The 27,623-nt window shown below is 42.4% G+C and overlaps 1 protein-coding gene across 8 annotated transcripts; it reads right to left on the reverse strand.

Annotated features, from left to right (window-relative positions):
- Positions 1–1,158: 1,158 nt before the first annotated feature.
- Positions 1,159–27,527, reverse strand: SLC25A27 (solute carrier family 25 member 27). Of its 8 annotated transcripts, none has more exons than XR_012062112.1 (9): positions 27,195–27,523; positions 24,558–24,749; positions 22,202–22,286; positions 19,107–19,229; positions 17,087–17,199; positions 13,451–13,535; positions 8,992–9,081; positions 7,838–7,939; positions 1,159–2,541 (listed from the first exon to the last, which is right to left on the reverse strand). XR_012062112.1 is itself a non-coding variant. In XM_015237380.3 (9 exons), the coding sequence occupies exons 1-9, from the start codon at positions 27,298–27,300 to the stop codon at positions 2,485–2,487; spliced, it is 957 nt and encodes a 318-aa protein (XP_015092866.1). In that variant the 5' UTR covers positions 27,301–27,524; the 3' UTR covers positions 1,159–2,484. The 8 variants fall into 8 exon arrangements, 6 of the variants coding, with proteins under 6 accessions (XP_015092866.1, XP_006201996.1, XP_031544468.1 ...); XR_012062111.1 differs by having other exon boundaries at positions 1,159–2,793; XM_015237380.3 differs by having other exon boundaries at positions 7,838–7,940; positions 8,989–9,081; positions 27,195–27,524.
- Between the last annotated feature and the right edge of the window lie 96 nt (positions 27,528–27,623).

The raw sequence follows: 27,623 nt of genomic DNA on the forward strand, positions 1-27,623 counted from the left end.
CATTCTGTGTAACTTTTGTTGACTACCTAATAGCAAAGAAATGCTACCAATGAGAGTAGAGATTTCTGTAAAAACAAGACATAGTCCTACTAGTGGCTTAATCAAATAGGATTTGGAGCCCTTGATAAAGACGCATTATTCCTCATTGAAAGCAAATTTAAATGTTATCTCTTCATTTAGATATATATGCTAATTCACTTATATGTATAAAGAACAAAGAACTGTATATAATTAAAAATAATATATTATTTCTCAACGAGAAAAAAATCATTTGGGAAGAGAAAAAATGTGAAAGCCAAGCAAAGGAAACTCAGTGTTAAGTATTATCGATACCAAGCTAAACATAAATACCACATAGAGTTGTGTTATAATAAGGAAGTGAGATTGAAAGGTTAAATCTTTCAGTATGGAGACAAAATTACTGAAATTTTCATTTTTTAAAAAAAATTTCCTGTGGGTCATTTTGGAGAGGAACAAGATCATTTCAAGTTGCTAAAATAAAGCAAAGTTCCAGGAGACATTAATGAATATGATTTCACTGGAAAAGTGTGAATGTGATGGGACAGATGTGTTGGATATACAGGGTTTGGTCAGATTCTGGAGGGTCTTAACATTAAGCTAAAGCACGGTGACTCCACTCTAAAATGTATGGTAAAAGCAATCCAAATACATTTTAAAATGTGTCAGACAAAAAATGCCGGAAAGAAAAACCTGTTTTTGGAAGATTCAGTAATACTGGACTGGGTCTGGGTTGTTGTGAAGGTAACGCAAGGCATTTACTCGGTACCTAATGAGTGTACTGTAACTCTCCGTTGGAATAATAATTGGGAGATCTCTATTTTCATCCTGGCTCTGCTCCTAACTTACCAGCAGGATCAACTCTACCTCTCTGGGCCTCAGTTTCCTAACATATAAACGACAGAGTTAAACCAGATGAACCCGAAGAGTCTCTTCAGGTTAAAAAATTCCAGTTATTCATGTTGAACCCAGATCTCAGGGAGCAGTCTCAGTACTTAAGCGATGTTTTCACCTCAAGCCCCTCAAGGAATAAAGCTAAATAAATTTTTTCATGGTCCAGTTTGCATATCATTATTTTGATCCAGTATTTACTTGATTTAAAAAATTATAAAATACACACAAAAAACCAACACAGAACAGTTGAGAACTTAAGTACATAGTATTATTTTAAAGATGTTTAACAACTCAATTCATACAGGTGGACAAATGCAATGGAAAGTAAGACCTCTATGGATTTTAAGAGATTAAACTCCACATTCTGCAAATCTTATATAAAAAAAAAGCCAATAAGCCTGCATATTAGTACATCACATTAAAATATATTTTAGAGTGTACTTCCCCTCTTAAATGGCAGTGATTATGCAATCGTGTGACCACAGAGCACTTGTATACTTTTTTCTGTTCAGCATCATCCATGTGCATGATGAATTCTGTTCGCTCAGCTCCAAGGTCTTTCCTGGATCTGAGCTTTCTGAGATTTCCTGTTTTGAAGTTAAACAGCCTCTGCCTATAACTGCAGCCATCCTTCCAGGAATGCCCACTGTCTGAGGCTGGGGGAACAGGTGGTCCAGAGGAGGATCTGAAGAACTCGCTCCCCTTTCTAAGAAAAGGAATGTGATTCAGTGCCTGGAGACATACCTGTATACCACAGGCAGTTTGTCCTTGTCACTTTTTAGGCAGGCAGCCTTGTCAAATTAAGTAAAATTCAGGCTAGAGACAGCTTTAGTGTGATTTCTGAGTTCTCTCTCTCTCTGGGGCCCCTAGTGTCAGGGATGGGAGATTAAGAAAGGATGTGTGTCAGAAGGGGCTGACTGCATCTTAGCCTTGCTTTTAAAATGCCACCGAAAGGCTGATGATAACAGATGTTTCTTTACAAAAGGACCCGTCCACCTGAGCGTTCATCAAGTGAGCTGCGTTTTTCACACACTGAGATTCTTGAGCCCTAGGGAATGGGATATGTGACAAAGCAAACACTCCTCTCTGTTTTCCTGCAGGTCGGATCTGCGGCTGCCGGCAAGGCCTTAGCCTGCGCCGCGGAGCGCTGACCGGTGAGCACAGATCACCTGCCGGCGGGGCACTGACAGAAAACCGCTTCTTCCCTTGAGATCCAAACATCATCTCAACGTGATGTTTTTCATTCTCCTGGCAAGAAAAGGTACGTCAGCTTCCGTCCACACTAGGGCACCTTAACGTGTTCATTCACTCACCTCCCTTTAATTTACAGTGTGTACACTTTCACAGCAACAGAAAAGTGACTTAATCAAAGTTCAGTCATAAACACCGGCGTCACGGGTCACATGTGTCTTGGTTGCTCTGTGTGTTTCCACATGCCTGTTGCCTGCTTCAGGTCTGCGAGGCCACCCCCCTTCTGGCACTTGCTCCTCTAAGCAGGCCCTTCAGCAGAGAATAGGATCTTGAAGGTCAGATCTTCTCGCTCAGGGTAAGTGGTGGAGACTTGATTCTTCCTTAGGAAATGCAGTGCTGGGTCTCACGGGGTGGCCTTGTGTGATTCCAACCAGATTGCTTTTGAACAAAAAGAGGAGTCAAAGAGAACTTGGGTTTCCAGATAAAAAATAAAGTGCTGCCCCCTAGAAATCATAGTCTCTGTGGAGTGAGGTGTCTTCCTAAAGAGGTAGAAACAACAGGGGGATGTGCTGCAGATGCTCGTATGTCAGTGACACTGAACACTGTATCTTTAAGGGCTTAAAATGGACTGACTCCACTCATCTCTCTGATTTTTTCATAAGTAAGCCAGAACACCAGTGACCAAGGGGTCTGAAAGATTAACCAAAGAAGTTAGTGCATATTTCAAAGCAATTATAAATATTCTACATATAGGCATACACATCTTTGCATGACAGTCATTTTGAATCTACTTAGGCTGCAAACAAATACCCTGGTATTCCACCTTTGGAGAGCACTGTATAATTGACAGAGCATTTTCATGTCTTATTTCTTGCTGATTTCTCTGAGAAGTTTACAACGGAAAGGAAAGGGACTGATACCCTGATTTTACAGATGAGGACACTGAGGGTTAGCAATCAGACGTCTGTTAGCAGGTGGAGGCACTAGACCGTGGGCTTCTGGCTCCAACTCCAGGGCTCTCTGTGCTGGACCATCACTAGATAAAAGGCTGGGACCTGTCATTCCTGAACTGGGCTCCTTTCCTCTGTATGTAGCTGGTGTACGGAACAAGACAAGGAGGCACTTAAGAACTCAAAACTAAAGATCAAAGATTATTGTTTGAGAGGCAGGTCATAAAACCAACACCTGATGTGTTACAAAACAAATATAGAAATTCACATAAATGGAGATGAGTGCTTTCAGCTTAGAAAGAACTGACTATGAAGGTGTAACTGTGCCAAAAGAAATCGTAAGGGGATGAGGGTTATTCAATAATAAAAGATGAAAACGCTGAAGACACAGAGGGAGATCACAGAGTGAACACTGCCTGGCAGTAACCATCAGGGAAAGTGTGTCTTGGGTCCAGTTCCTATCTGGTTTGCTTCATAGGTTAAGGGTAACATTGATCAGAGAGAAATTCTAGTCACACTCGAGTAGGGAAGTAAGCTTCAGCAGTTAGAATGTGAAGTGTACTTGGTGGTAGAGTTTGTAAAGGAATATTTATGTCACACGTGCTTGGAAGTATTGAGCAAGTTACACGGGTAGACTGAGAATTTACTAGTGGATTTAGGGGAACACATCTTGGTCAGTTAAATGTACGAAGATGCAGACAAAGTAAAGAAGCTATGACAATACAGTATTCTGGTGACAATAAAAATGAAGGGAGCCAAGGACCTAAGTGCCGCTGGACTAGAAGCAGAGGTCTTAGTTAAGAACGGACTGCACAGTCATCCCTAACAGCTCTGCTAGTCAGCCTTCAGCAAGCAAACTACATGCAAGTGAAATAAATATGAACCAGGGAGTGAGCAAAGCGAGGCCATAGGACCGTGACCTACTGGAAGGGGCTGGGACGGAGTTTAGCTGGGCTCTGAAGGGAAGTTCAAGAGGGAGATCATATAACCAGACAGCATCGTAGCATATTAATGGGACAGACTGAGGCCCTTTGCAGAAGCTCATGTAGGCAGGACATGCTTACTTGGTTTTTCCCCGCTGGCACAGTGGTCCAACTGAAAATAATCCAGGTGTATGTGAACCCATGTTGTCATAATTGCTGGGGGAAGAAGCGGCTTTTCTCCACGCCTGTTACTGTGCGGCTGAGCACAGAAGGGCTCTCGGGTTGATCTTCTTCAAAGTTAAGTTTACAAATAAGCTCTTGCTGTTACCATTCTCTGTTCAGCAAGCAACCTTCTGATCATAACTTGGCTCCCCAGACAGCTTGAATTTAGCTGTCCGGAGGACTGCAGCATCTGGACCATTGGCCAAGTATGTTTCTTGGTGTGGATGCGCCAGTGTTGTGGCCCCATCATCAGTTTCAGTGAGTTCGGCTGAAGGGAATCTGAGTGTGCAAGGCCGATTTACTTGGCAGTACTCACGAGACAGGCTTCTAAGCTCACGGTCCTGCCCGGTGAAGGACCAACAAGGCAGCGCCACCCTGGTGCTCTTTGGTGGTGAGCCAGCCTGTCTCTGGTAACACCTCTCCATCAGCACACGCTGCTCTCTTTTTCTTTTAAAACTTCTATACCAAGCTGTGGGATCTTGAGAAACTCAGTATATTCTGTCTTAGGAGCGTGGGTTTAGAGTTGAACAGCCCTGCAGGCAGTTCCCAGCTCTGCCGTAATACTAGCTACCTGAACTTGAATGAGTTTCTAATGCTTTGAGCTATGTTTTTCTCATCTGAAAAATGAGGATAACACCACCTGTTCTACTAGGTTCTTGTGAGACTTAAAAAATCATTAATCTGTGTAAGGAGCTTTAGCCCAGAGCTTGTCATATATTAAGTACTCATTTTTGGGGTCATTTATACATCCTGGGTCTCATGTGTGAAGAGAATGGGTCAGATGAAGTGGTCTCGGGACTCCCTTGTACTTGGATATTCTGCCTCCTCTCACCTCTTGTGACCCTAATTTTGTTTTCCATCCGTGGTCTCACCCATCCTCATCCTCTCCCACACTAGACACATCAAAGTCCCATTTCCTTCTTTCGCTTCCTCCTTTTCTCCGTCTGATCAGTTCCTGAGTCCTGAGGAGTCAACCATGAATGTCCCTGGCATCTGTCTTCTCTCCACGTGTACTGTCAGCTCCCGCCTGCACCACTGCCCAAGCCTCCTCTCATGCATTCTGGCCTTCAGAGCATCTTCTGCACAGCTGCCACAGTCATCCTGTCCCTCAACAAATCTTAGTAGGTCACACCCACATTTAAACAGCTGCCTGCTAACTGTTGGGTTTCACCTAAACTACTGAACTTGCCCCACAAGGTCCTTCTCAGCCTGGTCCTTAAGTTCACCTCTAGCATCCTCTCCAACCACCTCCCCTCTGAGGACCCGTCCTTTAGCCACACAGAATCTTCAGCAGTTCCTGCGGGCATATCAGGTCCACACATGACTTGATGCCTCTGCTCATGGTGCTGTTTTTGACAAACACCTACTGATCATTCAAAGCTCAGATCCAGTATCACCTCTGGTAAGCCTTTTGGGACTTCCCAACGGGTTAAAGGCATTTTACTCCACTCCCTCTGTTCTCACAGTTTGTCCATAGCACTGGCAAACACTAACATGACCTCCGCAGTAAGACTGTGTCCTCTGGAGTCAGACCGACTGGGTTGAGTCCCTGAATCCAGTAGTTAATACCTAGACTGGCCAAGTTATTTAGACTCTGTAAGCCTGTGTTTCCTCCTCTGTAAAAGAGAGATAATAGTAACCCACTAAATCGATTGTTGGGCGAATTCAGTGAGTTAAGCCACGAGCATGGTTAGCACGGTGCTGGCCATGTACCACGTGACTCAGTGACGTTAGCTTTGTAAGTTCTGTGATCTGAGCTGCTGCCATGTCTGTCTGCTCTCACCGCATTGTAAGCTCCTCTAGTGCAAAAAATAGACATCTCATTCCTTAGTGTTACCAGCACTTACAATAGTGCCTGGCCTAGCAGGCCAAGTCAAAATTTTCCTTTCCACTAAATATCCATAGATTTGAGATAATTTCAAAGTATAATCAAGACAATCAAAATAATGTTTTACAAGTTAGGTCTGCTTTTGTGTCTGACACTGCCAAGGACTTGGCTATGAGCTTCATGTTAATAGACAGATACCTACCACCCTCGGTGATGCTGTTTATCGCCAGAGCTTCCGCTGTCACCTGCAGGTAGACAGTGCTCAGATCTGAATCTCCATCCTTATCATTCTAAGATCCAGGCCAATATATTAGTCTAGTCACCTAGGCATCTCTTCTTAGATGTCCTGTGGGTATTCCCAAACCTAACACACTAAACGAAACCTGTTTTTCTACCACAAAATCTTTCCTACAAATGATCTCCACTGTAGGAAATGACCTCATTTGTTGCTGAGGGCAGGAATCTGGGAATGAAGCCGACTTTCCCTTGTCTTCTCCACCCGTTTCCCCATCCCGTCATGTTTTCAGCTCCTTCCTACCTCCTAGATATCATTTAAATCTACCCTCCTCTGTCCCCACTGTTATACTGTAGTCCAAGTTGTCATTCTCTCTCGTCTGTCACTACTCCTGGTCTTTCCTCAACCCACACGGCAGCCAGAACGGTCTTCCCAAAGGCGCACAAGTCACCAAGCCAACGCCCCTCACTCTCATGGGTCCCACGGCCCTCCCCGATCTGGTCCCTGCCTCTTTCCGGCCTCCCTGTGCTGCTCTCCTGGCATCTCCGTGCCTCGGCTGGCTGGGTTTCCTTAAGTTCTCTGCACTCATCATGTTCTTTGTCCACTCCACCTATTTCCTCCCCCTAGAAAGTTCTCCTCTGCCCTCTTTACCTGGCTAAGTCCTGTTCATTCTTCAGATCTCAATTCCAAAGTCCATTCTCCAAGGAGGTTTTCTTAATCTCCCAGCCCAGGCTCTACTTACTTGCTCTGTATTTTCATAGCACCGTGCACTTTCCCCCACCACTCGTCACTTCTAGCTTCTTGCTCAGTTTTGTCCTGACCGACACCAGAAGCTCCATCACTAAAGCAGGGGCTGAGTCTCTTCTGTTCATCCCAAAGCCAGGCTTTGAGTACAGGGCTTTGCATGGAGTAGGTGCTCAATTAATATTATTATATTATATTGTGTAAAGTTTTGATTGTTTGAATTTCTAAACCCATGACTCATTCATTCTTTCAAATATGTTCTAACTTACAAAATACTTGAGTACCCTGTTTTGTTACATTATGTTACTCACCTAAGTGTATCTCATTCTATACCTTAGTTCATGTCAGTTAAAAAAAAGAAGCATTCAAACCAAATTAAAATGAGATAATGCTTTCTCACTAAGCAGAGTTTTGTGGTACTAAGTATTAATGGGTAATGCAACATTTACCATGAAAGTAACAAATTTTGTTTCAAACAGTAATATTTTCATAGGAATGGCCTCTAGTATGACATCTGTCTCAAACTAGAATATTTTGGCTAAACAGCAAAAGGCTTTACATTTCAGAACAGTCTGTCCACTGACTTTATCACAATAGAAATATCAACCTATTCATTTCTGATGTAGCTGAATTGTTTTACCTTCAACTACCAAGAAAGGTAACAGGACTTTGAGGAGAGGTGAAAGAAAACAAAAAGAGATATAGAAAAGAAAGAACCATGGTTTGGGAGCAGAACCATGCCAAAAACCAGAAGAGAAAAGGGAAATATTTACAGATTGGAAGTAATTTAACAAAGAAAACAAAGAGAAAGGCAGGAAAAACCAGACTTTACCATTCGCAGCCAAGACGGTAAAAAGCCTTTATAAAGACTCATGAATCCCTCTCCTTGAACAGCTTGAATCAAGCAGTCAGTTGATGACTTATACAAAAGGCCCCTAAAAAGGAAAGAAAACAATTTGGCTAACTTTCTTGTGTATAAATAGGTGTATAAATAAATTTTTTTAAAAAGTCTTAGGAAATGTACTTAAAATTTTTCTGCTAGTTTAGAACAAGTACTTTTTGTGGTTCTAGGTATATGTGGATTACTTCTGTCAAGTTTAAAAATATTTTCAAGGTTGATTCTTCTGATTCACCCCACCCTTGGTCTTATAACTTAGACTTCACTCCGCCTGACCTAGTCCAGAGAGAATATACTGATTTCCATCAAATCAAATGACCCATGTTATACTAAGTGAAGCAAGCCAGAGAGAGAGAGAAAAATACCATATGATATCACTTATACGTGGAATCTAAAAAAAAAAAAAAAGACACAACTGAACTTATTTATGAAACAGAAACAGAAACAGATTCACAGACATAGGGAACAAACTTATGGTTACCAGGGAAGAAGGGGAGGGGGAAGGATAAACTAGGAGTTAGGGATTTGCAGATTAAAAACTACTATATATAAAATAGATAAACAACAAGGTTCTACTGAACAGCCCAGGGAACTGTATTTAATATCTTGTAATAACCTGTATTGAAAAAGAATATGAAAAGGAATATACATCTATGTATAACTGAATCACTTCACTGTACACCAGAAACTAACACAACATTGTAAACTGCCCATAGTTTAATTTAAAAAAACAAAAAGCAAATTACCCATGTTACCTGTAAGTCATAAGCTTCTGAGGAAAGTGCTCTGTAAATTCTCAACAGAGTATATTTTTCAGAAACTCTTTGAAAACAACAAAGTCACAACAACACCTTGTATCTAAGCAACATGATCATTAAATTAAATTATTTCCCCAAATGCACAGTACTTTTCGGTCAAACATAAAACAGGAAATTGCATAAATACAATTTCCTGGTTGAACACACATAAACACAACATAAACACAAAAATACATTTCTATCAAGAATCAATACAGGGAAGTGTCTTTAAAGAACAGTATTATTAGAGACATTCAGATACATGGATACTGAAGACTTTCTATCTACCTTCCTTGTTTATCTCGTGGTTGATTCATTATTCGGCTTTTGATGACATCGGCGGGTGTCCCCAGAATAGAAGCTACCAGTCCAGAACATAAACTATAGATACAAATAAATGAAATTGAAAGATAATATGTAGCAGGCTCTAAATTTTAAGCAAAGGGGATTCGATATGTAGAAAGAATGGAATACTAAATCCATCACTTATAATATTCTTCATAATAACACTCTTTTAGCTTAAAAATCAATGCTAAGTTAATTCATTAAAGAGGTAGAAGAAAAAAAATTAAAAGAATGTCTGGTCAGCAAACATACACTGAATGCCTGCTGGTGGCATTCAGGCACTCTTCTACGCAGTAAACAGGACAGATGAGATCCTGTCCCTCAAGGCTCTTAAATGGAGAGAGGCAGAGGAGAAATGGGTAATGTCAGATGCAGTTAAGTGCTGTGTGAAGTGGGATCGTGTAATAGGGAGTAAGCGGGTGATGGGCAGTCATGGAAGGCTCTGGGGTGATGGCAGGTCTTGACGTAGGTGCGTCTGTCTCACCAGTCAGACGAGACAAAAGCAGCAGGCAAAAAAGGCTAACTTGGGTCTGATTTTATTCTAAACCCGCAGGGAAGTCACTGAAAGAATCGTAAACGGGAAATCACATAATTTGGTTAATAATCACTCCTTCTTGAGAAGGGCTTCTTGTCAGTTACTCAAAGCAGACCAAATGGCTGGGGCCAAGCCACTGCAGAGTAAATCAAGATTGTGTGAGTGAGTGACTAAAATGTGAAGAAATTAATGAGCAGTTCGTCCATGTATGTGGGCGTGAGAGAGGCAGTACAGGAACATGATGGAAATTCCATAACCGGAAAAGCCAGGAACTGCTGGCAGCTTTTCCAGGAAAAACAGAGATGGTGCGACAAGGCGTGATGGTCCGGCGTCACAGGAAGTGGGAGGCCCAGGTCCCGGGAGCTGGCAGCCGGGTCCACAGACTGGGATCAGGGGAGCAGGAAGAACAGCTTAGGTTGGGCCAGTGGGAAGCTGGAAAGGAAAACTGTGGAAAACTTTTCTGTCCTTCTGGAACATCAAGTACCTCAGAGAGATCAGGACCACTGAATTCTGTGCCCATCAAGGCCTTTGAAGTTTCTAAATCTCCAGGGTCAGGAAGTTGACGCTGTGTTAGGAATCCTCATACTCTCTTATCGTGAACTGTGGTCACAGAAAGTACCAGACTCTTTCTGACTCCCTCGGCCAGGAGTTACCACTCAAAGGAGGAACGCACTTTCGAAATACTTGAATTTAAGAGAAGGGTCCTAGTGACCTATTTACATATTCCAGCAAATGACCCAACTGTGCATATAACTTTCCTTTGGTTTCTGTGCACGTGACAGGCATTGCTTATGTGAGAAGAGCTTCCGGTTTCACCATAGGAGCAGCCTACTGTACTTTCCTGTTTGTTCAGATTCTCCCAATATCAAAGTTTAACACCATTGATTTCAATATACCTTCATGTTTTTGCACAGAAACGTCTCCATTAACATGAAATTCATCCAAGTTCTAAAACTTAGGTCTTCCAGAAACAGCATATGAGACCAATCAAGAGGTAAGGAAGAACAAGGGAACGGGGGGAAACAGATACACAGTTCCCCCTCTTTGCTCTGAAGGTTGGAGGGAGACACTGCACTTGTTCGTTTGCCTCAGAGAGGCCGGGTGCCAGCTCAGCCTCACGTGTAAGTGCCCAGAGTGGAAACTACTCTGCCAGTGCTCATAGTGTGGATACGTTCTATTTTTAAAACGTAAGTAGCCCTCATTAATAAGTCGCCATTAATTAACTTGTTTAGGATTAAAGGATTTGTTTTTACCTGCATACTGACCACACCAAGGACCCCCACTTCAGCACGTGTGGCCCCATCTGGCACACACAGACCCTAGGAGGCAGCTGCCAGTGCCCTGCCTCATCCTCTTCTTATTAAACAGGTTTCAGGAGGTAGTGTGACCTGGCTAGACTCCTTTGAAAAGGTGAACATTAAAAGAGAGCAAATAATGTACGAAGGAGGCCTCAGGTAGGATGGTGCCTAGAGTCAAAGTGAGAAGACAGGACGATAAAAGGAACGTCAGTTTCACAGCTACTTGAAATGAACATTGTTGCTTCTGGCTACCGACCTGTATCATAGCTCCTTGCTGGGGACACCCCAGAGAGAAGCCCAGGGCGTGGCTAAAGGGGTAATGGAAAGAGAGCGATTGGGGGATGTCTTCTGTTCTCTCCAGGAGACCAGATGGCCATCTGTGAGGCCAGTCTGTGATATTCCGTCAGCACTGGTCAGGGTCAGCCATCCTTTCTAGGAGCAACTAGATAATCGTGCTCGTGTATCGTCTTCATACAGTGCAAGCTCACCCTTTGCACAGTCTCACCTCTCAATAGCTTCACGCTTTAAAAAGAGAGATAAGGGGATGGTTCTGGCTCTTCTGTTCTCGATAATGCCCAGACCATTAATTCAGTGCCCTGCCTTTCCTCCGCCTCTTGTATTAACACACCTTGCCACCTGCCTCCCCACCTCACTGAAATCCTAGCCACGGTCTCTGCTGCTCCTGCCCTGGCCCAGAACTTCGTTTTATTTACCCCACTGTTTTTAAGTGTGGTAAAGTATACAGAACATACAACTTAAACCATTTTAGCCGTATTAAACCACACAGTTCAGGGCTTACACCATTTTTATTCTTCTTCTTCATGTGAGATTCCTTTTCCCCAGATGTTGATGGCTCATATAAATCTCTCTGATTGCACAGCTGCAGGCCCCTCAGATCCCCATGAGCACTCATTCTATCCTGTGACACCGCACTGTTTATCTCTGTAGATGTGAGTTCGTGGGTAGCAGCCTTGGAGCTGCCTCACATACCCACATACTTATCCCAACCCATTTAAATACCTGATCTAGGGAGCTCAGGAATGAACCAAGTACCGATCATCCCATGTTCGCAAAACCTCAATCAGAGAACAGTGGGGTGAAGTTATTTCAGATTAGGGCTGGAAGACAGTGATGGGGAATCTTACATCTTTCCAAAAAAGACAGATCCGTTAGGTGGAGCAGCGCATGTTAAGCGGATTTACACCTGCTGAGAAATCCTTGAATCTTAGATTAGAAGTGTGGTATTTCAAAGACCGTTTGGGTAGAAAGACAATGAAAAAGAAACAGAGGTACCACTGCTGCGGCCCTGTCAGACCTGAACATCCTGCTCCCAGAACAGATCGTGACGCTGAAACAGACAAGCCTCTCGAAAGATGAGACTATCTCACAAGACGACTTGACCGGCTAGTAACTGGGGAAGAAAGTCTCACAGGCAGAGAGGACAGCATGAACAAAGGTAGTGAAGGAAAGAAGGCCAGGGTGGCACAGATGTCATACAGGTGTTTACAGGCACAGGGGTAACAGAGGCCTAAAATCCTTAGGCCTAAAATCCTCGTTTGTCTCTGTGAAAAAAGAGGCTGGACTGACTATTGGCTACAGAAAGGATGGCATAGCTTGTGAACACACCTGGGTGAGAGTTTGGAACATGAAAGAAAGGTGAGCAGACATATATAGAGAGATTGCCTTAGCAGCACCAAAGATAATACTTATTTTAAAAGAGAAAGAATGAAGAAAAACTACTCTAGGAAAATTAAGTTAAGGTGAACCTGAGATTCGGAATCATTTATATCTATATCTTTATCTGTGTATCTCCTAGTGTCATTGATTTGGCAGTATTAATATTCTTTGGGGGTTGTCTAAACAGCATAAAGGGTTCTAGAATTTGGAAACAAGATGAGCAGTGAAATAAAAATCACTATAATGTTAAGGACGTGAGATAGCTACAAAGTAACTCACTCTGAAGGATGATGGGAAGTCGTGCTGCAAAGAACTGAAGGTACTGCTCCTTTCTAGGATGAAGACATCTCTGTCCATCAGGAGCCACAGCCCTTCGAAACAATTATCTGTCTCCTCGGTAGGCCCCTCCAGGTGGTTATTTTTTCTCTCCTCCTCCCCCCGAACTCTACAGTAAGCGGCCACTTTTTTTTAGCACTTACTGTACAGTGTTCTTATACTTGTCTTATTTTCCTCCTTGGTAAACTCCCTGGGAAGGGCTGTGGTTTACCATCTGTATCCAGTGCCGGGCCTCAGACGGAGCCTTTCACATAAAAGATGCTCAGACGTATCCGCTGAATTGAGTTGGAGGATCAGTGGTCAGAATCCGACCCTGGGGTGGCCCCACCAAGGTGCAGACATTCTGGGAAGTTTAATCTGAAACCTTCTGCAACTTTGTCCCTCTCTTCCCCCATTGCAACTGCCACAAACTTTTATAAATGTACTATCACCTTTTTCTAAGGGCGATTCCACTAGGTTCCCAATCAAAAGAGACAAGAAGTTAGAATTTATGTCAAACATGGAAGAAAAGGTGAGATGGGAAAAAACCAGAGAGAGAGAGAGATTAAAACAGTCTTACCTTGATAAGCCATGAGTCATGATGTTATCCTCAAGTGGCGTATTCAATACCAAGTAGTGTTTCACTGTATCGTAAGTGGTTAAATCTGGCAATAGATAGAAGAAGAAAGCTTAAATATCATTCATTCAACCATGAATGTCTTTTGTGTCAAGAATATGCTAAGTTTGAGGCAGGAATGTGGACAGGGAAGAAAGATCCTATTCTTGTTCTCAAGCAGAAAAGCAGAGCTCCCGATGGAGGGGGAGGGAATAAGGAAGAGGGACAGACACTCGGTTGTAGCCTCTGAACATCTGAATCCAGCAATGCTGAAAGTCAGCCTAAACCCTGCACTTTTCAGTGTTTGAGCTGATGAATTCCTTTTTTTAGCCTCAGTTAGGCTGAGTTGAGATTCTGTCACTTTTAAACAAAAGATCCTGGCCATTATTCTACATTAAGCTTTTTATAGACTTTTTTTTTTTCTAATGACAATGAAGTGCTGTCAAGTTTTAAACAGGGGAGAGATACACCATAGCCCTGGAGCTTTATAAAGGCTATCAACACTGAAGTATAGGGAAGTGAACTGTAAAGAGAAAAGAATGGGCAGATACGTTTGCTCATTCACCAAATATCTGAGTGCCTACCATGTGGTGGGTGTTATTCCAGGCGCTGGGGAAAGAGCCTCGGACAAAGTGAACAAAACCCCCATTCTTTATTGAAGGATGAAACAATAAATAAGTAAACCACATGGCGTTTCAGATGGTAGCAGCTGCCCTGAAGACAAATAAAGCAGGGAAAGGGGACAGCGAGTGTGCGAGGGTGGGGAGCAACGGTGCATGTGAACTTTAAGTAGGGTGATCTGGGAAGACCTTGCGGTAACATTTGGGCAGAGACCTGAAGGAAACTTGAGAGAGTGAACTTTGTAGGTGTCCAAGAGAAAGTGTCCCAGGCAGGACCACAGGATGTGTCACAGCCCCGAGGCAAAAGTCAGCTCTGTGTGTTCGAGGAACTGCAGGAATACTGGTTTGTCAGGAGCAGAGGGAGCAAGAGCCAGAGAAGGGGCGGGTTTTGAGCAGAGTGACCAGGGTTACTGTTTATGTCTCCCAGGTTACAGGGAGACAAGGCAGGTGAGACATGAGACCATGGCAGTCATTCTGGTGAGAAATGATGGTGGCTTGGATAAGGGAGTTGTGGAGCGCTGGTCAGATTCTGGGTGTTTTAAGAAGAAATCAACAGGATCAGCCAGCAGACTGAACATGGAGTGAAAGAAAGGAGGCAAAGATGACGGCAAGACTTTGCACTTGAACAGTTTGAAGAACAAAGCTGCTAATTATGGAGATGTAAAAATGAGCATTGGCTAATTTAGATTTTTTTTTAAATAAGATAACAGACACTGATGATCTTGGTAAGAGCAACTTCAGACGCACAGTGGGACAAAATGGCTGTGGGACAGATGTGGGGAGACCATTTAGGAGGCTTTCGTAGTGGTCCAGCAGGAGGAGCTGACACATGGACAAAGGAGTGGCTCCAGCGATGAAGAGAAGTGGGTGAAATTTGAGGAGTATCTGGGAGATAGAACTGGCTGGATCTGGTGACTTGTTGGCCATAAGGAGTAAGTGAAAGCAAAAAGATAAAAATCATGCCTAGGTTTCTGAGTCGTTCAACTAAAAGATGGTGAGGTCATATTTTTGAGACTGGGAAGAACAGAGAAGGAAGTGATTTAATGAAATGAGTTCAGTCTGGATACATTCAAAGTGATATAACCAAATAAGATAACCAAATGAAAATGCTGATTAGGTAGCTGGAACTTAGAAGAGAAATCTGGGCTGCAGCAGATTTCAAAGCAATGAATTGAGAAACCATAATCAGAAAGGTTTTTTGACGCCCAAAATATCCACCAATACGATGCAGTAGACACTGATGGACTGAAAAAGCAACGTATAAAATAGATTTACTTCCTTTGATGTTTAAGTGATATGTTACTATAATTCTCAAAAATGCTATTTATCAATTTCTTAGAATCACATAATTTTGGTCTTAGGATTCTTTCATTCATTGATTCATTCATGAAATGTTTATTGATCACATATGAGGGACCAGGAAAATAAAGATAAATAAAACACAGCCCTTGCCTTTAGGGGGCTCAAAGTCTAGAGGAGGAGACAGCTGTGTAGTGGAAGGCAATGAAAGGAGGTGAAAGCTACTACAGATAAGCCCAGGGAGCTACAGAAACACATAAAGGAGCGTCTAACACAGCACGACTGGAGAGGGGTGGTTGTCAGAGGTTCAGGGAAAATACAGGAGTGGAAAAGACACCTTAGCTATGTATTAAAATATCTGCAGGGGAAAGCTTGATAGCAGAAGAGGGAAGAGGACAGCGAGAATGGAGGTGAAGAAGAGTTTGGTGTGTGGGCAGTGGCACCTTTCAGCTCATGACTCTGCTTCCATCTCTGCTCCAGAATCAATGAGTTGCTCAACGCCAGAAGGCACAGGTTGGATCATTCAGACCTCCTGTGTTCTGTTATGAAATTCTCACTTTATTCTTTGAGTGATGAGAAGCCAGTGAAGGGTTTTAAGGATATCATTAATGTTCAGATCTGTATTTTGGATAAAGCGCTCTGGATACTGGGTACCAATTTGAGGACAGAGGAGAAGACCAGTTCGATGGCTGTGGCAGTGGTCTAGTTGTGTTTTGACGCTTACTGTTGTAAAAATGGTCATTTTAAGGATACTAAAGTAGTAGGTATTGGAGGTGGGGAAACTTTCTTTTTTAATTGAAATATAGTTGATATATAATGTTTGTCAGTTTCGGGTGTATTAAATAGTGATTGATATTTGCATACATTATGAAATGGTCACCATGATAAGTCTAGTAATCTATCCCCATGCAAAGTTATAATATTACTGTAATAATTCCTTATGCTGTATATTACATCCTTGTGGCTTATTTATTTTATAACTGGAGGTTTGAATCTCTTAATCCTCTTCACCTATCTTGGCCGCCTCCCCACTGGCAACCGCCTGTTTGTTCTCTATCAGAGTCTGTTTTCATTTTGTTTTGTTTGTTTTGCTTTTTAGATTCCACATTAAGTGAGATCATATGATACCTGTCTTTCTCTGTGTGACTTATTTCACTTTGCATAACACTGGAAGGGGGAAGGAACTTTTAAGAAACATGCAGGAGACAGAAGAAACTGAATACAGGAAGTGCGTGAAGGGGGTGAGTTAAGGAAACACTCAGGTCCCCAGCCTGCAGCGCCCTGCTGTACAAGGTGGATTATGTGGTAACAGGAGCAGGGTTACTGGGGGGAAAGATCTGCAGTCTGGATATACGACCACCACATGGTTACATACACCAGTGTGAATCTTAGAGGAAGGTATAGGGTGGAGAGGAGACCTTAGACATGGTTTGGTCTTCTTTCATTATTGTCACCATTTGCTAGTTTTAGGAAATCCTTTGCATGCATCATTGTAGAATAAAGTGACAATGCTCTGGGGAAAATACTCAATTATGAGATTACAGTATACAAGAAGACTGTTTCCAATATGAATTATTAAAAATACTAAAATAAAAATGTTCATTTTCCCTGATGTAAGTGCTTACAATCATAATGATCATGGCAGTTAGGACTTCTCAGAATTCAATAAAGTTTCCATTACCTCCCATATTCACCAGCGCGGCTCTTTGTATATTGGGTACCCAGCCTGCCCAAAGCCCACGTATTCCTCCTTCAGCGAAGATTTTTGCAAACGCATGATGCACACCACGAAACCTAAAGGAAAACAATCATAATAATAAACATGAAAACTACGCATTCCTGTGGATGGAATGCAACTGGGTAAGCTTCACCTATAGCTGTTATGATCTGGAGTAAAATAACGTCTTAATTATCCAGAATTCTTGGAAATTAAAACTGAATACTTTGGCTTTATGAAAATGTATTATCTCTTCCTTATTTTGCACATTTTTCTGTACACAGATGAAAAATGGTGCTGAACCATGAACCAAATCTGGAAACCTCTGATAGAAAATAAAATAAATATAGTCAGAAATGCCTGGTGTCAAAGGCCACCTTACCAGTTAGCTAGCTGTGTGGCTTTTACTCAGGCACTAAACTCTGAGTCTCACCAAAAAGATAATATGACATATTTATTGGGCATTGATAATTGCTATCATGCCACATAAGAAATATGCTCACAAATGACGGTCATTGTAGTTAAAATTTATTCTGCACTTATTAAGCACCAGACTTTTTATATCTATAAGATGCATTTTATTCCTGAATACTCCACAAAGTGTGTATTATTATTCCAATTTATATTTGAAGAAACTGAGGCTTAGGAAGGTTAAGGAACTTGACTAGGGTTACAGAGCTGCAATGTGGTAAGGGCTGGATTTGACTCCCAGGCTATCTGATCCAATGTTCATGTTCTTTACACCAACCTTAAATATTTTTTTTAACTACTATATCAAACCAAAAATTTCCGACGGTAGAGACAAAGAAGGAAAAATTCTGAGGTGATCAGTTAAAACTCAGATATTTCTGGACCCCAATAGTTAGTTCTTTCCATGTATCCAGCCAAGGCATCACTTCACCCCACTAGGTAGTAATTAGAAGTTGGTACAAGATGGCAGCATGGGCTCTGGGATTCTGTAAACTACTTGGCTAAGTCAGAATGGTACCCTTTCCTCCTCTATGGTACATATTACTTATCTCCCTGTTTGGAAGGGGAGCCTGGACTGCCGCAGCCCAACCTCCTTTTCCACGGAGTCAGCTAGAGGGGCAGCAGAGCCCAGGGCAGTCCCATACCCTCCTGCACCTGTGTTTCAGCCGCACGTGTGCAGTGTTCAGAGAAGCAGACCTCACTGTCCTCAGCTCAGGGTGTCCTGCACTTTCCCTCTTTCCTGGGAAAGGTCGGTCAGTCTGTCTGTCTGTCTGCCTATCTGTCTCTCTCTCTATCTGCAACATCTGCCCTTTTCCAAGGGGAAACTGGCTAAGTGGTGTTTTAATAAACTGTTGAACAGGAGGTCCTTTGAAGAAAGGCAGACTTTGACAATACAGAGTAATGCAATCAGAGGGTTTTATATCACAACACTATTGAAAAAAAAAAGTCCTTAAAGTTGGGAAAAGAGGAGGAGCAGAATTACATAGGGAAGTAGGAACAATCCGCAAGGTCAACCTTGCCGTTTCCCTTCTTTTGGGGAGAGAGGGGAGGAAAGCAAGCTTTCTGGCGCCTGATGAGCCAGGCACTCTGTCACGAAAACCACCTGAGATCGCCCCTTTTAAAGATGAAGACACAGAGACTGCAAGTGTTAAGTGACTTCCACAACGCCAAGCCACAGTGGCACACCTGGAATTCACACCAGGGCAAATGCTAATATCAGACGCTTTGTCTGGTCAGCTGCAGTAGAGGACAGGCCTAGCTACTGGCTGGGAGAGCAGCAGAGAGTTAGGCACAGGTAGTTGGTCGGTAGAGAGCACCACATACACCTCATCAGGCAAAGAAAAGGTCCATCTTAGCTCTCCTCTTAGCGAGCATCACTTCCAAATGCAGAGAGTCAGGGTTAACGTCCTCACTGAACGCTGGGGGACAAAAATGGGTAAGTCATGAGGGAAATGTTCAAAGCATGACGGTGGCAAGAGGGCACGGAAAGGTACCCGCTAGTCGGAGAACTTACCGCAGTGGTTTTCCTTCAAGTTTCCTCTTTCCTTCCATCTGCATCTGAACCTTCACTAGGTCAGTTGGGTTGGCTAAAAATTGGCCAACAACACCAGCCATCATCCCTCCGATCACTGATTTCCTAGTTAGAAAAGGAGATACATTTGTTTAAAAGGTTGCTGTCAGTTTCACACATTTTGTAGGGAAAAGTACCACGCTGTACAGCCTCTACATGAGAGACTGAAGACAAAGTGAAGCAAAGGAGAGATCCAGATAAACAACAAAGGAAAACAGATCGTTTGTCTGTTTACTGAGGGCGGGGGTCAAGGACCACAAGGAGTCAGAATTCACATCTGACCTTCAGGGGCCTTCCATGGCCTGAAATGCAAAGAAAGGACAGTTGCTTCAAAGATATAATTTAATTGCCATTTAATTCTGACCATAGGGGAATAGAAACAGCACTGATGTGATCAGTCTAACAGACAAAGGCTGGCAAGTCCAATTTTATAGAGGCCTGTTTGAGTAGCTTTCCAAAGTGAAGGGGTTTTGAGAATGGTCCTCTCTTTGAAGAAACTCTTTCTGCCCTGGGGCTCTTCCTCCTCCTCGCCTCGCGGAGCCAACAGTGACCAAGTCTGAACAAGTGTGCTTGAACATGTGAAGCCTTCCTCCTCCCCCCACTCCAGTTCCTCTCCGCTCCCGCCAGGCCCCGGTCATCTTCTGCCTTGATTACGGCAGCGGTCTCTTGTGGGGGAAGGGGTAGTTTCTCTCCTTCTACTCTAAAACAATGTTTTAAGAGACACAAAGGGCTACAGGGTAGAAAAGGGCCCCTCTCCCCAGCTCCTCCCTTCTGAAGTCATCACAACGACTAGCTTCTCTTTTACCTTTCTAGAGGCAGTAATGATGCATCCACCGAATGCTTATTACGTCTGGCACTGTTTTAAGCATTTTGAAAACTATCATTTAATTCTCTTATCAACCCTGTGACATTAGCACTACTGTGATTTCCTCTTTAAAGATAAGGGAACTGAGGCACAAAGCAGCTAAATGACAGCTAGTATAGACAGTGAGTCTATACTATACTATACTGGGAGCCCCCAGCAGCCTGAGCGCAGAGCCCACTGTCTTAAACACTAAGTTACAAGTGATGGTTAGTGCACACGGGAACATACATGCATAAATCATCTTTTTTTTTAAAACTAAAATACAGCATGCCAGGTTGTATACTGTTCTGCACTTTGATTTTTTTCCCCCTAATAGTATGTCTTAAAGGTTATCCCTGTGGGTTCATATAGAGCTGCCTCATTTGAAAAATAGTTCCATAGCATCCCATTTTGTGATTTCTCTATAATTTATATAATGAGCTAGCTTTTCACTAAGACATTTGAACGTTTACATGGCATTTGATAGATCCTGCCAAATTCATTTCCATAGCACTTGTACCAGCTCACACCCCCACCAGTAACCTGTGAGCGTGACTGTTCCTCCCCATTGCTTTTTCCTGTTGGGAATCTCATAACCACTCCCTCCTGTGACTGTTACATAATTCTAATTGTTTGGGCATCTGTCTCTCTTATCCTGAGCCCAGTGACAGCAGGGACCGTGTCTTTTTCATCACCATAGCCTCACCGCGAAGTACAGGACTGGCATGGCGTAAACAATAAATATCTCGTGACTGAATGAATTGTTCTGACAGGGTCAAAGGACAGGGAGCCAGCCCACCCTGAGATGTGACTTCACAGTGACATATTTCCTTCTGGCTCCTCACCTATACCTTTCTCTTCTGGAAGGAATTACAAAATACAAGGACTACTCATCTATTACTCCTTTCCAACTCTGGGAGAGCAATTATATAATGTATAGCTTAGTACATTACAATTTTTCAAAAACAGGTAATAGATTTTGCCTGGAAGGCGAAATTCTACTTACTGCCCTTTTCTTATAGTCGAGACTTGGATTTGTTTTTTAAGCCCAGAAAAGATACTGTATCTTTGTATGTTAGTCATATAAAACCTACCCCATTCTTTCAATAGCTGTGTTATGTTTCCTTGTATAGATATGTCATAACTTATTTGACAGCTTCCAAATTGATAGTTACTTAAGGTTAAAATGTTTGCTATTATCAACACTACTACAGTCAATATCTCTGTGTGTGTGTGTGTGTGTGTGTGTGTGTCTTTATGCAGATACAAATATTTCTGACTGATTATAATCATAAAGAAGGTGTTGCTAGGTCAAAGGATTACACATTTTAAAAATTTAACATGTATTTTATGCTCCAAAAAGTTTATAATAACTTATATTCCCATTAGCGGTTTAGCGGCTAAAAGTAGTTTTAGCTTATTTCCCTGATGATTGGTGAGGTTGAACGTGTTTACATGTGTAATGAACATTTATATTTCTTCTTTTGTGAACTGCTTGTTGATATGCTTTCTCTTCTTTTGTGTTCTTTTATTGACCTATGGAAGTTCTGTATATTTTATTTAAAAATAATCTATTTTTGTTTCTTTTATAAATGTTATAAGTGATATGCACTTCCATGTATCATCTCATCTAATCCTATAAAAAAAACAAAGCCTGGTGGGAGGTGTCACTTCCACAGCGGAGAAAACCGAAGATAAAAAGGTGAAGCAGTTTGTCCAGGCAACACAGTCGTAGATGAGGAATTTGAGCCCATCTTTGACTCTAAACTCTAGGGTTTCTGAGTAGAAAGAGGAATAAAGAAGGTGCTCTATAAGAATCCTTTAAATTTTAACATATTAAGTGACATAATTTTTATACATTTGTACACAGTGTGCGGTAAATGCTCAGTTATTTGGATTTCTATTGTAATTGTCATTTTAGGCCTGTCACATGAAGCAGTTTTGGTACAAAGGCACAATTTTATACAAATCTAGTGGGTAAACAGTAAAGATTTTGGGGCAAGGGTACATTCCTTTCTCTTTTTTAATTGAAGTATAGTTGGTATACAATATTAAATAAGTTACCAGTGATTACAAGTTACAATATACTGGTCACAATTTTTAAAGGTTATGCTCCACTTATAGTTACTATGAAATATTGGTTGTGTTCCCCATGTTGTACGATACAGTACGTTATTTTCAGAACAAAACTTACCAAAGGGGATAATGCTTATCTTCACCTTTGCCAAACACAACCTCACGGAGATGTTCGTAAGTGACCATTCGCCCTCCAGAGTACACTGTGCAAAACAGATCATTGAAAGGGTGAGCTCAGCCTTATGTTTAATACACTAAGAGGACGTTTTGACTTGGCCTAGTTGATCTCCCTGGCTGTGTCTTTCTCTCATGAACCCTGTACTTTTCTTTTTTTTTAAATTGAAGTTTAGTTGATTTACAATGTTGTGTTAGTTTCTGGTGTACAGCACAGAGATTCAGTTATACACATATATATTCTTTTTCATTATAGGTTATTACAAGACACTGAATGTAGTTCCCTGTGCTGTATATTAGGACCTTGTTGTTTATTTTATATATAGTAGTTTGTATCTGCTAATTCCAAACTCCTTATTTATCCCTAAGTAACCATAAGTAATGATAAGTTTGTTTTCTATGTCTGTGAGTCTCTTTCTGTTTCATAAATAAGTTCATTTGTATCATTTCTTATTTTAGATTCCACATATATGCAATATCATATGATATTTGTCTTTATCTTTCTGACTTACTTCATTTAGTATGATGATCTCTAGGTCTACTCATATTGCTGCAATTGGCATTATTTCATTCTTTTTTTATAGCTGAGCAGTATTCCATTACACACACACACAAACACACATACACATACTGCATCTTTTTTACCGAAGCATCTGTCGATGGACATTTAGGTTTCTTCAGTGTCTTTACCCTATTCTTCTGACACATGGTCTCTTGCTGTTTCTCCAAATGTGCATGCCTTTTAAAGCCTCAGGCCTTCTCAGATGCTGTCTGATCTTTCTTGAATGGATTCTCCCTTCTCTGCTTTGCTAACCCCTCCAACTCTTTCAAGATTCAACTCGAATAACATGTTTTCCAGAAAGGGCCCACGGACCTTGCCCCCAGGGTTCTGGGCTGCCGTTGCCCCTGCTGTGCTCCTCCGTCCCCCTGAACTACCCAGGCGTACGTCCAATACAGCGTTTATCACGTTGATTAGAGATTCACTTGATTTTCTTGCTCATCTTTGCATCAGAGCGCGAGCTTTACCAGGCAGGCTTTGTGTATTTTCCTGTACTCTATATGCCTTAGTACAGAGCTTGGTACACAGAAGGCATTTTCATTCAATATTATATGAAGGTAATTTTTCAGTCAAGTGTCAAACAATATGAAATGAATCTTAACTATAAAACCACAAAATACAAATGAAGAAGAAGTGAAGCTCAAAAGGATAATGGGAAGCAAGGAGAAAGTATTTCTTAAAGAGGAAAAATCATTAAAACCAGTACATGGTATTCATATGGAGAGCTTTTCTTGATATTTCAGGAAGTTTAATGCAGTATTTTAAGATACTCCGAAACAGACGAAGTACCAGAACAGTAACAGTCTAATCACACTTCTGGATAGTCCTTGATGAATACACTCTAACGTGCTCATTTGGAAAATTGAGGCTTTAAAAAATACAAAACTGGTAAATAACTGTGCCAGCACTTTTCTGATCAAGGGTCCCTACGTACTTGAGGGTCCATTATGAACAGAGAAGAGAAAGATGTCACACCCGTCCTCCCTCCTTTGGAAGCCAAGTTTATGTTCCCCTGTCCACAAGCTGAAAACCGAACAAGTCCTGCCTCGGTAATGCCCCTTTGGAAGCAGGGCACAAAAGCGTTCTCACCGCTAAGAATGTAGTCTCAGCTATTTTCCTCTCAGAGTGACTCATGGCCCACACAAGCAGCCTGGGGAACTGAGGCCCAAGTCCCCAGGGTTGTATTTGTCCTGTTGCCAGCGTGGGATTAGACGGTCCTCCCTGTCCTCTTTCCGATCAGCTTGGTCTCTGACGTAGGGGACAGAGACTGGTGAGATCTGGCCTTGCATGCCAATGTATTTTAATTTTCAAAGAATGTCACAAAAAATTTAAATGTGGTTTCTCAAGTGGAAAAAAATCAATTATTCATTTTTTTCTTAAGTGTAAAAAAAAACTTTTTCTTAGGAAAAATTTTCAAACATACAAATAATACAGTTCCCACTATATCTAGCATGGAGATTTATCACTTGCTAACATTTTCACCATATTTGCTTCATTTTTTTTTGCTTAATTATTTTAAAGTGTATTACAGACATCATGACATCATGACAGTTCATCCCCAAGAACTTCTGTATGCATTTCTAAAACCCTAAGGCAATAATTGGTAGTTAAGAGACTGTATATTCACTCATGACCTTACTAGAAGACAGCTAGCTGGCTTTTGGACACAGCTCAACAGAAAAGCAAAGGAGACAAGCACAGAACTCTGAGCAAGCTTACCGGCTAGAATCAAGATAAATACCTATGTGTCTGTAAATGGCGGGGGTCACTCCTTGCCAGAGCTTTAGGAAGCCTTCCTCTTGGACGATCCCGAGCGCCGTGCGTACCATGCCCCTGTAAGGAGCAGCCTCTCCCGCGCCACCTCCCAGCCGAGCAAGGGCAGCTTCTCCTTGTATCTGGAGTCGAGTTTTTGTGAGATCGAGGGGAAAGGTTGCTAACAACAAAAACAAAACAAAACAAGAGGGAAACCCGTAACATTTAGAGAAACAAACACAAATTCTGAAAATCGCAGGACCCATATTTTAGTCGCCACAAGATGAGTGTTCTCAAATTTTGGAACACATCAGAATCAGAGGAGGAGATGGTTAAAATTACAGATTTCCTAGCCCCACATCTGTGGAGTCTTAGTAGGTGGATGGGGGTTTAGAAGCCAACTGATTCTTATGCACTCCCAAAGTCAAGAATCACTGTCCCAGAGCAGCCCCAGGGCACCAGAAAGCGGGGGTGGGGGGTGGGGGTGGGGTGACAAGTCTTGGGTTCTTTTCAGTGAGAAATTTCAGTCTAAAATCTGCTTTTGTCCTCAAGTTTTGCTTTCCAATGGGAATCATTTCAGGTATCCATAGTCTGTGATGTCCCCTTGACTGCAACCATAATTAAGATCCAGTGTGACTTTTAGAATACTGTGCAGGTTCTTAATAAATGCCAGATGAAGCTGAATCTGTCATTTCATGAGTGATGTTCACATGTGGATGAATCACTGACCTGATGTTTGAGATACACAAGATGAAATATAGAGTTTATAATGTCTTTTATATGCAAGGGTGGCAAGCTCAAAATTCTTTCAGTTAAGGCATATATTGAGTTGTTCTTCCAGCGCCGATGAGTTTTATGCATGGCCACCTTACAGAGTACCAAATGTACTTGAAAAACTTTTCCCTAATGATTACATCTTAGAGATAGACCTTTTCCTTAAAACAGAGTGAAGCTAACTGCTCCTTCCTTCATAAGGAAGATCAAGCTCATAACTATATATACACGATGATTCAGATAAGTTCATGAACATTATTGACATTATATGTCTTGTCAGTGACCACCACCTGATACAAAACCGTAACAATGCCTTTCTGTAAAGAACACAGAGTCAGGGGAAGAGCTTATTAAATCTTATCACTGGTCTTTGGAAAAGTTGGTATCTTGCTGATAGTTTTCCTGCAACAGAAGTGGTGTGCGTATAGAGAATTTAAGCAATGCTTTATTGACATGTGAAACCTTAAGAGTCTTAAGATAGAGGCACCTCTATATTAGCATAGGTTATGCCTCTCAAAATCATTTTGGTTTTCTTGCTGGTTAATTAAATAATGCTTTAGGTTCTGATCCTAAATTGTTTTTACACAAAACATGTCATATTTCGATTCCCTGGCCTCCCATCCCCAGCCTCCACACAATTCTTAACAGGAGGAATGTTCCTTTACAAAAGCCATTGGTCATAGGGGCAAACATCAGGTTAAAAAAAACAAACCTGGAAATATATCTAATCATTCATCAGTCTGCTTTTAGAGTTAAAAGTTGATGAACTGTATTTCAGTAAAAACAATAATAAAAATTCTATATCAGCTTTGGGAGAAGAGATGAAAAGAGAGAGCCCAAAGAGCCAGAGTGGAGGCGCACAAAGGGCAAAACAACAGATCATGTGCTGGCTCTGCTGGAAATACGAAGTTAACTCATGTTAGAACAGGACAAACTTAACATTTACAAATGATTTAACACATCAGAGCTACTGCTTTTTTTTTCTTTTAATGGGCAAGAAAATGAAAGAGTAATCTTAAAATGCACAATGAAGAACACAGGGATGCGACTCACAAAATCCTTGGACTAAATACCTCCTGTTTGTGCAAGGGCATCATAATTCTGCTCTAAAACTTAAGGTAGCCCTTTAAGTTTTCCTTGACTTGCTTATGCAGATGTAACTGTCTTCTATGCTCTTATGATACTTAATAACACCTTATAATAAGGAGTATAATGTAATTGTTTCTGCATGTCTCCCCACCAGCCTGTTAGCTCAAGGCTGGGTCATTTTAAGGATACCTCCATAGTCCTCAGCATTGTAATTGTAAGTCTCAATTAACGGTGCCCTGCGTTTAGATTTAGCGTTTATATATTACTAACTTCTCAGACTCCTGCAAGGTAAACACAGTACAGATGAGTTAAGCTCAAAGAGGTCAACTGGCAGATATTGAGAGGATGCTGCGTAAGTGATAGGTTAAGAGCTTAAGTCCCACAAGTTGGGTGTTAAGAATATAAACAACAGACATGATCTCAAGAAGGATGAAGAGTGGACTGTGGTATTAGAAAGGTCATCCTCACGAAAGGGAAAATGATTCCTCTAGAAAGAAATGACAGCTCATGAAGCTTCTAAAAGGACACAATGAGGCGTAATAGCACACAGGAGGGGGACGACATTGGAAGAGCCCTTCGTGACCTCCAATCTCTCCTCCTCACAAGGCTGGCCTTGCCACCTACCCCGCCACACCTGCCCGCGGGACAGGTGTGGACCGAGAGGGCTGCATCCACCTGGAAACCAAGCCACCCGCCGGGTGCCCCACCCCCGCGCGGCCCCTCGACGACTCGCGGGGGAGGCCCAGGCTGGGCGGCCGGGTACCTAGCTCGGCCACGGTGGCCGCACAGCCCGACAGGAGGAACTTGCTCGCGCGGGGCCATCTCTGGGTGAGCGGCAGGAGCCTCTCCTCATCCTCTGGAGCCGACATTCAGCAGCAGCGCGGGGCGGCAATACGCCCCTTCCGGCCCGCGCCCCACGCCGCGGCTGGCCTGCCACCCAGCCAGGGCGGCCCCTCCTCAGCCGGCGAGCGGCGAGGCGGGGACCATTACCCTCGCTCGGCCAGGCGGGCCCGGCGAACCCGCAGCCTCCCTAGCAGCCCCAGGCTTGAGCAGTCCAGCGAGCAGCGAGCGGAAAACGACGCGAAGCTCGCGAGGCTGCTGGGAAGCGTTATCCGCGCGGCTCCGCCCCCCACGGATCGAGTTCTCTGATTGGCCGAGAGGGCTGCTCCGCCCGCCCCGGTCTCCGGGGCAA

Source organism: Vicugna pacos, chromosome 20, assembly GCF_048564905.1.
Source record: "Vicugna pacos chromosome 20, VicPac4, whole genome shotgun sequence".
Classification (NCBI taxonomy): Eukaryota; Metazoa; Chordata; class Mammalia; order Artiodactyla; family Camelidae; genus Vicugna; species Vicugna pacos.